This window comes from Anopheles coustani, chromosome 3 (genome assembly GCF_943734705.1).
Source record: "Anopheles coustani chromosome 3, idAnoCousDA_361_x.2, whole genome shotgun sequence".
NCBI lineage: Eukaryota > Metazoa > Arthropoda > Insecta > Diptera > Culicidae > Anopheles > Anopheles coustani.
Genome location: NC_071288.1, coordinates 12,151,604 through 12,165,400, shown reverse-complemented (window position 1 = coordinate 12,165,400; position 13,797 = coordinate 12,151,604). Strand labels below are relative to the sequence as shown.

General features: G+C 44.1%; 8 protein-coding genes across 8 annotated transcripts; 5 read left to right on the top strand and 3 right to left on the bottom strand.

Moving 5' to 3' along the window:
• The first annotated feature begins 145 nt into the window (after positions 1–145).
• Positions 146–1,176, top strand: LOC131264236 (probable prefoldin subunit 5). The gene is made up of 4 exons (XM_058266845.1): positions 146–419; positions 479–609; positions 688–766; positions 830–1,176. Exons 1-4 carry the CDS (start codon positions 318–320, stop codon positions 1,010–1,012), a joined length of 495 nt encoding a protein of 164 aa, XP_058122828.1. The 5' UTR covers positions 146–317; the 3' UTR covers positions 1,013–1,176.
• On the bottom strand, positions 1,032–2,192 carry LOC131263233 (glutaredoxin-3). The gene is made up of 3 exons (XM_058265776.1): positions 2,055–2,192; positions 1,563–1,994; positions 1,032–1,487 (listed from the first exon to the last, which is right to left on the bottom strand). Exons 1-3 carry the CDS (start codon positions 2,102–2,104, stop codon positions 1,310–1,312), a joined length of 660 nt encoding a protein of 219 aa, XP_058121759.1. The 5' UTR covers positions 2,105–2,192; the 3' UTR covers positions 1,032–1,309.
• Positions 2,193–2,463: 271 nt separating this feature from the next.
• LOC131261166 (3-hydroxyacyl-CoA dehydrogenase type-2) lies at positions 2,464–3,663 on the top strand. The gene is made up of 2 exons (XM_058263100.1): positions 2,464–2,596; positions 2,669–3,663. The coding sequence occupies exon 2, from the start codon at positions 2,736–2,738 to the stop codon at positions 3,501–3,503; it is 768 nt and encodes a 255-aa protein (XP_058119083.1). The 5' UTR covers positions 2,464–2,596; positions 2,669–2,735; the 3' UTR covers positions 3,504–3,663.
• Positions 3,578–4,989, bottom strand: LOC131261164 (alanyl-tRNA editing protein Aarsd1). Its single transcript, XM_058263099.1, has one exon. It carries the CDS (start codon positions 4,947–4,949, stop codon positions 3,714–3,716), a length of 1,236 nt encoding a protein of 411 aa, XP_058119082.1. The 5' UTR covers positions 4,950–4,989; the 3' UTR covers positions 3,578–3,713.
• A 341-nt stretch (positions 4,990–5,330) lies between these two features.
• On the top strand, positions 5,331–5,892 carry LOC131272735 (small ribosomal subunit protein eS28). Its single transcript, XM_058274570.1, has 2 exons — positions 5,331–5,669; positions 5,748–5,892. The coding sequence occupies exon 1, from the start codon at positions 5,417–5,419 to the stop codon at positions 5,612–5,614; it is 198 nt and encodes a 65-aa protein (XP_058130553.1). The 5' UTR covers positions 5,331–5,416; the 3' UTR covers positions 5,615–5,669; positions 5,748–5,892.
• Positions 5,893–6,193: 301 nt separating this feature from the next.
• LOC131271671 (uncharacterized) lies at positions 6,194–7,768 on the top strand. Its single transcript, XM_058273176.1, has 3 exons — positions 6,194–6,327; positions 6,391–6,837; positions 6,902–7,768. Exons 1-3 carry the CDS (start codon positions 6,293–6,295, stop codon positions 7,638–7,640), a joined length of 1,221 nt encoding a protein of 406 aa, XP_058129159.1. The 5' UTR covers positions 6,194–6,292; the 3' UTR covers positions 7,641–7,768.
• Positions 7,769–7,896: 128 nt separating this feature from the next.
• LOC131271672 (protein lin-37 homolog) lies at positions 7,897–8,741 on the bottom strand. The gene is made up of 2 exons (XM_058273177.1): positions 8,641–8,741; positions 7,897–8,570 (listed from the first exon to the last, which is right to left on the bottom strand). The coding sequence occupies exons 1-2, from the start codon at positions 8,681–8,683 to the stop codon at positions 7,963–7,965; spliced, it is 651 nt and encodes a 216-aa protein (XP_058129160.1). The 5' UTR covers positions 8,684–8,741; the 3' UTR covers positions 7,897–7,962.
• Positions 8,742–9,139: 398 nt separating this feature from the next.
• Positions 9,140–13,441, top strand: LOC131261533 (transmembrane protein 245). The gene is made up of 7 exons (XM_058263594.1): positions 9,140–10,700; positions 10,779–11,030; positions 11,104–11,282; positions 11,355–11,755; positions 11,813–11,974; positions 12,110–12,157; positions 13,178–13,441. The coding sequence occupies exons 1-7, from the start codon at positions 9,254–9,256 to the stop codon at positions 13,308–13,310; spliced, it is 2,622 nt and encodes an 873-aa protein (XP_058119577.1). The 5' UTR covers positions 9,140–9,253; the 3' UTR covers positions 13,311–13,441.
• Positions 13,442–13,797: the final 356 nt, after the last annotated feature.

Here is a 13,797-nt window from a genome sequence, read left to right as displayed (position 1 = left end):
CACAAACATGTTGAAATTTATTTGTACTGCTAACTCGTATGTACATTACCTGGTCTTTACTTTACGGATCTTTCCGGTCCAACATTAACGTATCTACTGGTTGCACTGCTATATTCGAAGCGCATGCAGGAAATTTTGACATAAATGGCTATTCGATGGTTTCTAGTCGCTAACTGTGTCGTGCAGGATCGCAGCAGCAACAAAAGAAGAAAGAATTTTCCCTTAACGGGAAATTATCAATTCAATTAGGATTGTTGTTCATCTATTTCACCTCCGCTAGATTCCTTAGAACAAACCCATCGAGATCAATTGTAAAGATGGCGCAAATTTCAGCCAGCGAAAAGCCGCAGATGCAGCAGATCGATCTCAACACCCTCAATTTGCAACAATTGACTCAGCTGAAAAATCAACTAGATCAGGTACGATGAATCGGCAGTACGCCTACGATCGACTCTATAATGCTCTTCCACCTTTGCAGGAACTGAATCTGTTTCAAGATTCTCTCAATAGTATCAAAATGGCTAGATCGAAATACTCGGCATCGAAAGAAGCACTGGAAAAGTTTAAAGCCGATTGGAACGATAAACAAATACTGGTGCCCCTGACAGGGTAAGTTGCGTAGTGTATTTACAAAGCGGTAGTGCCTTCCGATTCGTTTCATTAAGCCAAATTTTTACTTAATTGCAGAAGCATGTACGTCCCGGGTACGATAAAGGATGCTAACAATGTCATCATTGAAGTTGGAACTGGATATTACGTAGAAAATGTAAGGCGCACAATCTAGATACATTTCTTTTGCCAACGATAAAAGTGAATCTCACATTTCCAGGATCTCGAGAGTGCGAAGGCCTTCTTCAAACGGCGCGTTGAGTACGTGCAGGAACAGTTGGAAAAAATTGAATCCATCGGGATTGAGAAATCCAAAATTCGCGAAGCGATCCGTGAGGTTATGGAGATGAAGCTGGCTTTATTCAGTAAAGAAATGCAAAAGAAGCGTGAGGCAGAATCATAGATAAAACTCGTTTGTTAGCTCCGCTTTATGGAAAACGGTTTATTATACCTCAGAAAAAATAGTAAAACCACGTCACCAATCGTCTATTCATAACAGAGGCAACCAAAGGCTGATCGTTTCTCCCCGGAAAGCCGGTTCGTATCTTCGTCGGATCATTAATTACACCCAAATAACATTCTTCATTCTGCTGTAGTGAATGTCGGAGTCTGACACTGCATTTACGCAAAAATAAATTAACCAAACGAAAAAAAAACCGCACAAAACAGGCGTAAAACTACTATTGAAGTGTGTTACGCCCTAAGCGTTCAAGGTTTCCTTCAGTTCGCCACCCTCTAGCAGCTCTTTGATGATGTCCAGTCCACCGATAAGTTCACCATTTACATACACCTGGGGATAAGTGGGCCAGTTGGAGAACGTTTTTAACCCTTGCCGGACTGCCTCGTCGGTTAGTATATCGAACGTATCGTACTCGACTCTGAAAGCATAGTAACAATTGAATGGATGCTCATTAGAATCACAATGTGGCGGCGGTGTGTGTCTTCTAGCATACCCTGTATCATTGACGATCGCTATCAGTTGCTTTGAGAAGCCACAACGAGGTGTATTGCGGTCCCCTTTCATGAAGATCATCACTTTCGAGCGATTGATGAGTGCCTTCAACCTCTCTTCGAGGTTTGAACTGGCGCTCGAACTTAATGGAGACGCTGGGGCGGAGGCATATTTCTTCACTTTTTGCGTCAGCGAACCAACATCAACGCCGTCGATACGATCGAGAGCGGTACCGGCACGGAAAAACAGAACAGTCGGGACCGAGTCTATCTGATGATGCAGCGATACTTGCGACAAGTCCTCCGCAGGAACGTCGAGAAACTGGATCGCCTTAAATTCGGGTTGTTTAGCGAGCTCATTCATCACATCGGTAATTTGTTTACACTGTTCTGCCCATTCCGCGGAAAAAAGCACCAACGATACACCGGCAGCGCTGATGAATGGGAAAAAATGGTTATCAGCATACGAAAATTAATGCACTAAACAGCCTTACCCAATAAGCTGCTTGTACTGTTCTTCTGTAGAAACTTTCGTGATAACCATCTTAGTCAGCCCGGATGATCTCTGTACAGCGGTAATCTTCCAACAACTGCTTCGCTCGGTCGGAAAGGTGATTGCGGTCTCGAAATCCGGCAGCTGTCACTGCTGCAGCGGTCCTGCCTTCAAATCAGTTTCACCCGGTGGAAATATTATACACTATTGTAGAATCAAATAATTGCTCAAAAAATGTTTTGTCGCTGAAAAGTATTCCAAACGATAATAAAATTTGAGCATTTGTTGTGACTCATTGTCGATAACCATTGGAAATTTTATAATCATTCATTAATTTCTAAATCATATTATTTTCTCCCGTCGAAGATTGTCGATTTCCGGCAGGATATCTCATTTTGCCGAATCTTTAACTGTCAATTGATCCCACTTGTTTATTTTTTATTCTGTATTTGTACGCTTTTTTGTTGATCGTCTTTTTCCAGCAATTTAGTTATTAGTTTATGCTTTTATAACTTTAGTGCAATAGAAAGAGTTATTTGAACGGTAATTTTTCACGGATTATGTGTTGTTACAAGGTCACTGTCTCATCTCCGTGTTATCTTGATTACATAATAGAGATCGTTTATCAGTGATCGGCAAAGCAACATCGGATCCACTGGAAAGACTACATTCCACCATCAAAATGCTGAAGAACGCTGTTGCTTTGGTGACCGGTGGAGCCTCGGGACTTGGACGTGCTACGGTGGAGCGCTTTGCCCGTGCCGGCTACAATGTTCTACTTTGTGATTTACCAACCTCGAAAGGCAACGAAGTTGCCAAGGAAATTGGGGACAAAGTGGTGTACGTTCCCGTCGATGTGCTATCGGAGAAAGACGTAACCGGTGCGCTGGAGGTGGCCAAGAGTAAATTTGGGCGCCTAGACGTGTCGGTCAACTGTGCCGGCATTGCGGTGGCCGTAAAGACGTACAATTTCAACAAGAAGGTCGCACACAAACTGGAGGATTTTCAACGCGTTCTCCTGGTGAACACGGCCGGTACGTTTAACGTCATCCGTCTGTCGGCTGGATTGATGGGCGAGAATGAACCGAACGCCGATGGTCAGCGTGGTGTGATTGTTAATACGGCATCGGTGGCGGCGTATGACGGGCAGATTGGACAAGCAGCCTACTCGGCATCGAAAGCGGCTGTCGTCGGAATGACGCTCCCCATTGCTAGAGACCTCAGCACGCAAGGTATACGGATTGTGACTATTGCCCCGGGACTGTTCAATACCCCGATGCTGCAAGCATTGCCAGAGAAGGTTCGTGCCTTCTTGGCCAAGACCATACCATTTCCGCAGCGTTTGGGTGAGCCAGCTGAATACGCCCAGCTTGTTCAAAGCATCGTCGATAATCCGCTTCTGAACGGAGAAGTAATTCGCCTGGACGGCGCTCTTCGAATGATGCCATAAACTCTACCCCTGTGGAAGATGTAAACTCCGATGGGTCATAACGGATGCATTTATTTAGTACCTCGGTGGGATACATGTTAAAAATCGTTAAACGATTCCTTTTCTCAGGGCATTTTCAATGCATGACGAGAAAATCAAAATAAATTTCCTATATATTGCATAGTGCATGTCCTTTTTATTTCAATTTCAGTGTACCGTACTTGATTTCGCTTACTTTTCAGCTAGACCTTCTTCGGAAAAATGGCTTTGAACTAATTTTTCACATAGTCCCACATTCTTAAGCTTATTAACCTTCGCATTAAACCGAGTACCTTTTCCATTCCCCTTGCCCTCCAGAAGGGAGCACATTTCCGGTCCAAGCTTAGCAATATCTTCCTGTTTTCCTAACAGTACCATTTGCCCCTTGCCATTACTATCCGTATCACCGTTCGTCAGAAAAATGAAGCTCTCTGGAAGTTTCGACAAACGTAGGAAGGTGTTAACGAAATCGGAATCCGGCCCATCGCAACGATGTAAGAATACATATTTTGGAGGATTTTCTTGTAGTTTATTCAATCGCTCTGCTTCGGCAGCGGCCAGCTCAGTACTAAGCTTTTTAGCGACACGTTGCGTACCACGAACGGTAGCTTGAAGCTTCTTGATCAAATCCACGTGTGCGAGGGGGCCTCCGTTCAGCAGGGAATTAAATTGAACTTCTCTCTCGTAGCACTCGGATAGTTTCCGCAACACCCTGCCTCCAACGAGGAAATGGACAAGGCATTTGTTTTTCGCTTTCTCGACGCTAAGAAGTTTTACCGCCTGTAGCTGGCCCAGGTTACGCACGTGTGTTCCACAGCACATATTGCTTTCGACGCCCTCAATGGTCACAACCCTCAGCGGCCCGGTGACATCTTCGGGAAGACCACGGGTTGCCCGTGTAACATCTGATTGAAGTGCCGGGTCATTGGGTTCATAAACCTTGACTCCAACCGGTGTACAATCGATGATCAGTTGGTTGCAGATTTTTTCCACTCTTTCCACCTGCTCCCGGGTAACGTCTTTTGCATCGAGAACTATGTAAGAACTGTCGGTGCCCAGCCACCAGGATTTGGTATTGAGTTGAAACTCGCGATCAAATATAGCCGTTATCAAGTGTTGACCGGAGTGTTGTTGCATATGATCAAATCTTCGGTCCCAGTCAACAGACTGGCTGACCTCTTCGCCAACGGTAAACGGGGGCGATTCAGTTTCATCCTCAATGAAGTGAACCGCTTGAGCTCCCTTTCGGATAACCGATTTTACCAGCCGATCATTTACTCTTCCGTGGTCCGATGGTTGGCCGCCTCCTTCCGGAAACAGTACGGTATCTTCAAGAACCACGTTGAAACCTCCCTTGATTTTTTCGCATGATACAACTTTTGTTTTAAATTCTTTGAGGAAACTATCCTCCTGGCATTTGAAAACCATATTTTATCGGTATTCCACAAACAGTTTTATTCTGCAGTGAGGACTAGAATGGAACTAAAAAAAGATTTATTGTTATGTCAAATCTCCTGGTACCGAAATTCAGCCTTTTCGGTGTCACATGATGGACAATTTAAATAAACGTTGATTTTTCTTGCACCTGTCTTCTATTTATTAAAAGTATAAAAAAACACAAACGATCATAAAACAAAAACGATTTTATCCAATTTTCTTAATTCTATGATAAATTTTGTGGAAATGTTGAACTCGGCGTGTTGTCTGACTCACAACAATAATGCGTAGCATTTGCACTGGGTCACTTCCCCTGCAATGTCAAAAGCAAACTGTTGACAGACGACGTTTCATATTATGACAGGCTTCTTTCTTTCTCGTGTTTTGCCTCACGCAGGTCGCTCGCTAGTTCAGATAATCGGTCCGAAAATACCGAAAATTGTTCAACAAAACTAATCATGGACAAGTCGTTTGTGCTCGCACGCGTTACGAAGGTCCTGGGTCGTACCGGTTCCCAGGGACAGTGTACCCAGGTGAAGGTTGAGTTCCTGAACGAGCAAAACCGACAGATCATCCGCAACGTAAAGGGCCCCGTCCGCGAGGGAGATATCCTGACCCTGCTGGAGTCTGAACGTGAGGCAAGAAGACTGCGGTAAATCTAATAGGGCCTTGGTTTTGCTTCCACGAAAAGGACATTCACACCCCCATCAGGTAGGTTCGAGCTTTTCAATCGTTTAGTGCCGGTGTGTTCGAAATTAGCGGCCTAACCAATGTTATCTCTTTTTCTAGGTTATGTTTTCTACCCGTGTACGCTGGTGAAATGTTGCATACGACAACCATTGGCAAGGGATTGATGGGCAGGAAAAAATGAATGTATCCAGCAAAACCATTATGCTTGTGGAAGTAAAATATAAGAATTGAATGCTCTACTAAAGATATGATCATTGTAAATAGATATCCGAACATAGTTTTGATAGCTCTGAACAGAGCACGTTCCAAGCGAAATATTAAAAACTTGTAAAGTCATTAGTTAACAAGTTAGAAATTGTGTTCACATACAGAATGGGAAGTGTGGGTAGATGAAAAAACCTATTAAGCGGTTAAATTACGCTAATGTAACAGGATCAATTTGGAACTGGACCTTCTGCTTGTAATTCCAAACTGATGAAGATCCTGAATGCCTTTTTGACATTCATTTGACGTTTGTCGTTAGAGAAACGCTGTGCTTGGTTTGAGCGGAAATCCAAACAGGGACGCCAGTTTGAGTACGTATGTTTACTTTATGTCCTACTTCTTTTGTTAAAGAACTAGCCGACATTGAGAATTAGTAAACTATGCTAAATACGCCGGGCGATAGTGGCTTAAAAGTGTAAGTTTCTGAAACAGTGTAGTGTAAATGTTGCTTCATATTATTAAATTTCGTTTCTTCCAGACCTTCTGCGAATGAAAATGAATATTGTCATTTTTGTTTCTCGTCTGAAAATCTGTTGCTCTTGTTTCCATTCGAGCAATACATTCGTCCCGATATGACGAGCTTCATCGATACTTTCATCGGCGTTCAACTTTCATCCGAAAATGATACTAACTTCACGCTGTGTAGGAGCTGCATCGATGCGATAGCATTCTGTATCGCGTTTCGAGAGTGCTGCCGGAAACACCATGAAGCAGTGCGAGAATCGAGACATTTCCATCGAGTGATGGAACATTTGCACTCCTTTTTACAAGAATCAGTGTTAGAAGATGTTTCTACAGCAGTCGCATTAGAAACAACGACTATAAACCATCAAGCACCTATCATTACTTCAGAAGATGCCACTTTTGAACAATGCGTTCCATCACCCGTCACTGCAGACATACCTTCCACACCAACAGTTGAATGGTAACATATTCTTAGCGCAAAATTATTTGTGATTTTTTAACAATCCGTTCCTTGATCTTGTCAGCCCCAGACAAAAACGTCGCCAACCAGAATCATCAGGCATCGGTTCTCATGTTCAACAATCCAAGAAGATGAAACACACCGAAGAACGCCTTCAAGGAAAAGGAAATCATATCCGAGTCCTCATGCGAAGGGCGAGTGTTAAGAGTAGGCCAGAAGCAAACACTGAGACATCGCCCGCTGCATGCGTGGATGTAGCTGAAAATCTTGGATCGGAAGTAAATGTTGAAACATCCCCCGAAGCATGCTTGCCAGCAGTACCTGCAGCTGAAAATCTTGGATCGGAAGTAAACGTCGAAACATACCCCGAAGCATGCTTGCCAGCAGCACCTGCAGCTGTAATTCTTAGGTCGGAAGTAAACGGCGAAATATCCCCGGAGGCATGCTTGCAGACAGCAACTGCAGCTGTTAATCTTAGATCGGAAGTGACCGTCGAAACATCCCCCGAAACATGCTTGCAGACAGGAAATGCAGCTGTTAATCTTGGATCGGAAGTGAACGCCGAAACATCCCCCGAAGCATGCTTGCAGACAGTAACTGCCGCTGTTAAAATTAGTTCGGAAGTAAACCCCGATACATCGGCTGAGCCATGCTTGAAGACAGCAAATCCTCTCCTAAATAGTACAACGGACACACGTCCTGAACTCGGCGAAGTTAATTCTGAGCTCAGTAACAAACCAGCAGTTTGCAAACCTTGTTTCGTAGCGGTAAAAAAACTGGATGTTAGTTTGTTAACGCTATAGAAACAGTTATTTTTTGGCATGATATCTACAAACGAGCCGGCACGTGGAGGGCGCTTGGCCTTGTATTTATAGCCTAGATTGGCTCCTATGGAAGATAATTCGGATAGAACGTATAGCAATTCTCGATTCAAAATTTGTGTTTTTGGGTCAGTACCTTTATTACGATAGATTTTTGTATGATAGAAACAAAATTATTTTCGGCTTTAGTCAGTCTTGTTTAGGTTTGACTGCAATTTGAAGAATGATTAAAGCTGTCTTAAGGTAGTTTATACTCGTTTATTAATAAAGGGTGAATATCTCCTAGTTCTAAAGCAACCAATGGTTAATCTTCCCTGTGAAGAGCTTCGAGCAGTTTGAAGCTTGTCGCGTACCGCTTCGTTTCGTAGTTTTTACGGTGGGATATCCAATTTTCACGTATCTTTTTCCATCTTTCACGATGCTCATTAAGTAATTCGTCTTTATCCAACGATGATTCATTAAGATCGATGTCTTCCACGGGTTCCGGCTTTTCTAACAGGTAGGGCTGCATGTCACCTGCAGGTTCCGGACGCGGCATTTCAGTTATTTCACTAAGATCACCATTCATGAACTGTTCGACGATATCGGGGTTGTATTCACGTTTGACAGCGGACCGTGTTATTTTAGGTTCAGCCTCGGTGCCCTCCTTCGATCGGGGTTGGTTCTTTAACCATGCGCGACACAACGGGTACAGGGGTGAGTTCTCCCTGAATCGAGCCAGATCGATATTGCGATCAAACAGTTTCATGATGTACGGCTGATGGCTTGGGGATGCTTCATATTTTTGTTTTTTCGTCAGCTTCTCTTCGATGCTCTCATCCGACTCGGAGTTGTCGCCAGACGATACGTTTTTGTGCTTCAAAGCGCCTTTCAAACGGCCTCTCGCCATTGCAACATTTTGAAGCGTTTTGCCTAGTGGTCAGATGGAAACAAATTTGTTAGACAAGAACTACATTCAAAAGTGTTTCTCTTAGTTACATACGCTTTTCGTCGGAATTCAACAGCATTCTTCTTTTGGGAAGCATTTTCCAGACCAGAAAGTTTGTTTACGAACTAAAAGTGAAGCCCAAACTGCGTCTGTTTTGTATTTGACATTAAACCGTAAACTGACAGAATACTGCCAGCATTGAATGATGAACCGATGCAGCAAATGTGAATAGTAAAAATGGTAATCTCATTGAGTACGATGCAAGTTTTTGCTAAAATAAAATTTGAAAATGTTTTCGACATTTAATAAACTCACAAAACACTCAAATTGAACCGATAATTCTATAAATGCATTCTTTTGGAAACAGCAATAGGGTGGTCTGGTAACCCTAACCAGTTTGACATTGGTTTGTTTATGATTTCATCGCTAAAAATATGCAGTCTAGCGGTCTCTAGCTCGAAGGCGCAGTATGACGAATTTGTGCAGGTTTTAGTCGTACCGTTTTCCTTATGAGCGTAGTAGCCAACCATGAAATAATCAAATAAGGCACGCTCTGGTGGAAGCAAAAACAAAAAATATCATTTACACCCGATCGGTGTTATTTGAGGTGATGCCGAGCGGAAAACACGATAGCATTAGTTCAACGTTTGCTGCGACCGAGTGAAAAATGAGTACCCGGCCAAGCCCTGCTCCGTTCAAGCGTTCGATTGACGGATTGTTCAACGTTTGGCTCAATCTTCGGAACCAAGGCCACGAGAAACCGCTGCGAAATGCCCTGTACAATGTGCTCGTCGTCGGTGTAATAGCGGTGGTGATCGGCGTGATTTTGGTGCTGGCACCTTTTTTCAAACCGCTCCTGTGGGCGTTCCTGTTCGGGGCCGTCCTGTTTCCAGCGAAGAAACGTCTCTCCGAGTCGCTGAACCGATGGATTGGACGGATTGAGAAGGATGATAAGTACCTGTTGCTCGGTGTGCTTAGTGCACCGGTTTGCTGGGTGGATTCGCTAGGGGAATTTCTTACCAGCTGGCTGCGGAAACATCTGAAGATTATTGCCGTGACTCTTGGGGGCCTCATGTTGCTGCGGTTCATATTGTGGCTTACACCGACGGAGGTATTTTTCTCGATATGGAACTTTATCGTGTGGAACCACTCGCTGTTCCGGTCGCTGCTCAGTTCGCTTTCCCTTCAAATGGTCGTCGTCATATTGATCGTTTACGTCGTAAGCGTATACTTTCTCTGGACGCCAGACCATTCTACGCCGTTCCTGGTGATCGGGCAGGTCCTGTGGATGGTGATCGTTGGCTACGGGAGCAGCTTCCTCGGTGCTCTGCAGGTTCCCGTTTTTTTAGCACTGCTTACGTACGGCGCCATCGGTTTGGTGTATAATTTACAGAAAGATGAACGCAACATTCGCTTTATTGATAAATGGCATAGCCTACTCGACGTCACAAGCTACCGGCTAGAGGATTCCATGGCTGCACCAAACGTAACAACGACCGGTGAAACGTCGCGGATCGAAGAGATAAAATCGAAGCTACAGCTCGACGTCACCGCAACGCCGCAGCTTTCCAGCACGATGAATGATGCGTCTGGTGTCAGCACCACCTACCCGGCAAGCATGCTAAACAACGCGGAAGCACTTGAAAGCGACCTGTACTTCCGTTTGTTGTTTTACGCGTGCGGTGCCACGCTCGTTTGGACGCACACGTGGCTTCTGTTTCTGGGCTTCATCCCCATTTGCGCGCACATCGTGCGGCGGGCGGCCGAATTTCTGGGCATTGTGTCGTACGTATCGCAGAAGATTCAGCACTACTGGCATACGCTGAAAGCATGGCTTTTTCCGCGTCACTCCGCACTCTTGCCACTCTGTTTGCCGGGGATTCTGCGGCTAAACACGAACATCCATCGCTACGCATGTGCCAAACTGCGCTCCTATATCGACGACATTTGCTCGATCGTGATGATCGGCTTTCTGATCGTGCTCGTCATGCTGATCAGTGTGTTCGCCTTCACGCAAATCTATTCCGAAGCGATCGCGGTGGCCCAGCTTGGCTCTAATCTGGTCAATCGAACGCTCATCCATCGACCGGAATTGATTGAAATGCTACCCATCGGTAAGAATAATTTTCAAGAGCCTTCTTCCATGATTAGGGACACTTTAAAAATTTACCTTTTTTCCTCACACTTTCCAGATATGCAATCGATGGATAACATTATCGACAACGCGTACAAATATGGACGATCGCATATTGAGCAATATGTAGATGGTATTTTCAACGACACAGATCCCACGCAGGCAATCAAGCTGAAAATGCAAATACTTAGCGTTTGGGACCGTTTGATACAAAGCTGGATGGATCGAAACAATGCCGAAGGAATGGTCGGTCCAAGAGTGCCTGCCCAAGCTATCCGTATGACGATAGATGAGATTTTTATAAATCCAAGTATGCGAGAAATCTATAACTGAAAGTAAGCGAGAGATTAGTGTATTCATCATGTTTTTTTAACTATTTCTAGTAACTAAAGCTGGACTTATTGGTTTTATAAAAAGTAATTTTGGCATGCTCTGGGAGGTCGCTGATTCCTTGTGGATGCTGCTACGTACAAATCTGACCCTGCTGCTATCCGCCGTCGGTACATTGGTATCGGCAATCCTTGGCGGTGGTCATGCAGTTTTGAAATTTTTATTCCACACGGTGAGTCGGGAATACTCTGACCTCGGAATTCCGATCATTTAACCGTTACAATCTTTTACTTTTTCCCCATAGATTATTTTCTTCACGACATTATTTTATTTGCTGCAAAGCAGCCAGGATCGCTACTCGCCGACAGCCGTCACCATCAACAACTCCTGGGGCCCGCGTATCATTCAAGCCTTGGAGGATTCCATCTCGAGTGTGGTGGTAGCGACCCTAAAGCTGGCCCTGTTCCATGGGCTTTTTACCTGGCTAACGCACACCGTCTTCGGAGCACATATCGTGTACCTGCCGGCCGTGCTTGCATCCATCCTAGCGGCGGCGCCGTTCCTCGAGACGTACTGGTGCAGTGTGCCCGCTTTTCTGGACCTGTGGCTCTCACAGGATCGCTTCTGGCTCGGTGTCATACTGGTGATGATACACTTTATCGTTCCGTCCAATTTTAATCCGATCATTCATTCGGAGATCAAGGGGTAGGTTAATTTTGATTGGTCGCGATACGTGTGATTAACAGTGAATTGTCGTTACAGTGGAGGCCATCCGTACCTGACTGGTCTGTCGATTGCTGGGGGCATGTATTTGTTCGGCCTAGAGGGAGCTTTGCTTGGACCTTTGCTACTGTGCCTGTTGGTGGTGCTTTTTGAAGTGACCATCAGTGCTATCCGAGATAGCCCAACCACACCACAGACCAGGTAAGCGATTAAGCAAACATTTAATTTTATGTTAGTTTAACATCAGTTCTCATTCCATTTCCATCAACTAACATCGAAACTTACAATTGCTTCTAAATGGACTAAAACAATAACGAATGATTTTCTTGACCTCAGAAAATCCAGCCTAGATACGAACAACGATATTTATTCACCCGCTACGACGTAAGTAAAAGGAACACTGTCTTGGGCATCAACGTAGATATAGTGTAATTGTTTGTAGTGTGATAATTTATATTAAAAGTCCTCCAGGAGGTTTGTTTGTTGCGTAGACATTTCCTGATTGGTGCAATTCAAGGATTCCAAATTATTTCACGTTTTCAATTTATTGATCTTTTTGATTTATATTGGAACCGTTTTTTTATTTTGGTAACCTTTTTTTTCAAAAAGAATATAGAGAATAGAACTTGAATTATTCATTCTGCAGATTACATGATTGTAAAGTTATTATCGGTAACATTGCGAAAAGGGTATGACCTAAAGGTCCGTTAGAAAAATTTTATTTCAAATTAGTCCTGGTTAGGTCACAGGTAACAATGGATCAGGATGTTAGTGATTTTAGTTATATCGTTGTCAATTGGTTTGCAAAGATTAGCTTGTACTGTAACTTGATGAATCAGTCAATTATTTCAATTTTAGCAATTTTCTTTCTTTCTTTTTCCGATTTGTTTTGTGTCATTTCGTTTGCTTGCTCTTAAATGGTAAAACAAACAAAAAAAACCCGTCAAAACTCGTCACCATACTAAACCGATCTTACAATCAAATACCACCAAATTGATCTCTAACATCGGCAACGAACCCGAAATCGTTACCACAAAATATTTGGGCAGTTTGTGTCGCGAATGGCAACAGTTCCTTCGCAACGGGGAAGTAAGTAGCCGCGTAGGCTAGATTAGTTGCTCTACCTTTCCTCCTACCTTCCCATTTCAAAGCGTATACGTAGACACCTATCCGTTGTCGGTTGGCGGGAGTTGTAGGTAGTTTCCTTTTTTTCGATATAGTAGTGAGCGAGTAGCCCTTACTCATCACATGTTCTCCCCCCGTCTGGTTTGTACTGTTCGTATCTTGCTGTTGTGCGAATTATTCTTAGTGCCGGGAAATTGTAGCTGGCATTCTTGTGCTCCTACGGATCATAAAGCATATCATGTGTTCATCATCATCGATTCTCATCATTGTCATTCATAGCAAGAAAACTATCGGACCGTCTGCTGGCTATTTGATTCGAACGAAAGATGGCAAGTTTCTAAACTCTCCGCTGGCCATGAACTGCACCGCATCACCCACGTGCATGACTCTCCGTGGCACACCGCTTGTCTAACTCTAACCTGCGCTTGTCGCTGCGCAAGCATCTGCTGTGAAACGAGTTTCTCCGCATCCTGTGGTTTTTATTTTTCATTAACTTAGAGCATATCATTTCAGATTGTAAATATAGCAAACAATACTATACCATCTTCATTATTTTTTTAAACTAAAACATTGGTACCCTTGATGTTGGAAAAAATCTCTTTTTAACCCTGTTCTTCGATCCTGTTTTATCTCTTGTCTCTAACCAAAACCACCCAGAAGCTAGTAGTAGTAGCCATATCATCTACCGTGTTTCTATGTTTTCCCCTTCCTCGTTTACGCAACTTCCAACCCGCGCCATCACGATCACGATCGGAACAGCAACAACTTCCGGTACGCGGCCTTTCAAGAGCAAATGAGTGTGGACGGATCGAGCGGGCCAGGAGCAACAGTACCGACGGCGGGTGCCATCGGAGCAGCTCCCTGAGTACATTCGGCCGCCTTGGACGGTTTGCTGCCGT

Excerpts from the sequence above, each read along its gene's own strand:
- LOC131271672 (XM_058273177.1), bottom strand. The coding sequence starts at position 8,683 with ATGCTTCCCAAAAGAAGAATGCTGTTGAATTCCGACGAAAAGC. Across the intron at positions 8,571-8,640 it reads GTTGAATTCCGACGAAAAGC|GCAAAACGCTTCAAAATGTT; the intron begins GTATGTAACTAA and ends TCTGACCACTAG.
- LOC131261533 (XM_058263594.1), top strand. The coding sequence starts at position 9,254 with ATGAGTACCCGGCCAAGCCCTGCTCCGTTCAAGCGTTCGATTGACGGA. Across the intron at positions 11,031-11,103 it reads TGAGATTTTTATAAATCCAA|TAACTAAAGCTGGACTTATT; the intron begins GTATGCGAGAAA and ends AACTATTTCTAG. Across the intron at positions 12,158-13,177 it reads ATTTATTCACCCGCTACGAC|CAAGAAAACTATCGGACCGT; the intron begins GTAAGTAAAAGG and ends TGTCATTCATAG.
- LOC131264236 (XM_058266845.1), top strand. The coding sequence starts at position 318 with ATGGCGCAAATTTCAGCCAGCGAAAAGCCGCAGATGCAGCAGATCGAT. Across the intron at positions 420-478 it reads TGAAAAATCAACTAGATCAG|GAACTGAATCTGTTTCAAGA; the intron begins GTACGATGAATC and ends CCACCTTTGCAG. Across the intron at positions 610-687 it reads ATACTGGTGCCCCTGACAGG|AAGCATGTACGTCCCGGGTA; the intron begins GTAAGTTGCGTA and ends ACTTAATTGCAG.
- LOC131272735 (XM_058274570.1), top strand. The coding sequence starts at position 5,417 with ATGGACAAGTCGTTTGTGCTCGCACGCGTTACGAAGGTCCTGGGTCGT.
- LOC131263233 (XM_058265776.1), bottom strand. The coding sequence starts at position 2,104 with ATGGTTATCACGAAAGTTTCTACAGAAGAACAGTACAAGCAGCTTATT. Across the intron at positions 1,995-2,054 it reads CAGTACAAGCAGCTTATTGG|CGCTGCCGGTGTATCGTTGG; the intron begins GTAAGGCTGTTT and ends CCCATTCATCAG. Across the intron at positions 1,488-1,562 it reads GCGATCGTCAATGATACAGG|AGTCGAGTACGATACGTTCG; the intron begins GTATGCTAGAAG and ends CTATGCTTTCAG.
- LOC131261166 (XM_058263100.1), top strand. The coding sequence starts at position 2,736 with ATGCTGAAGAACGCTGTTGCTTTGGTGACCGGTGGAGCCTCGGGACTT.
- LOC131261164 (XM_058263099.1), bottom strand. The coding sequence starts at position 4,949 with ATGGTTTTCAAATGCCAGGAGGATAGTTTCCTCAAAGAATTTAAAACA.
- LOC131271671 (XM_058273176.1), top strand. The coding sequence starts at position 6,293 with ATGCTAAATACGCCGGGCGATAGTGGCTTAAAAGT. Across the intron at positions 6,328-6,390 it reads GGCGATAGTGGCTTAAAAGT|ACCTTCTGCGAATGAAAATG; the intron begins GTAAGTTTCTGA and ends CGTTTCTTCCAG. Across the intron at positions 6,838-6,901 it reads TCCACACCAACAGTTGAATG|CCCCAGACAAAAACGTCGCC; the intron begins GTAACATATTCT and ends TGATCTTGTCAG.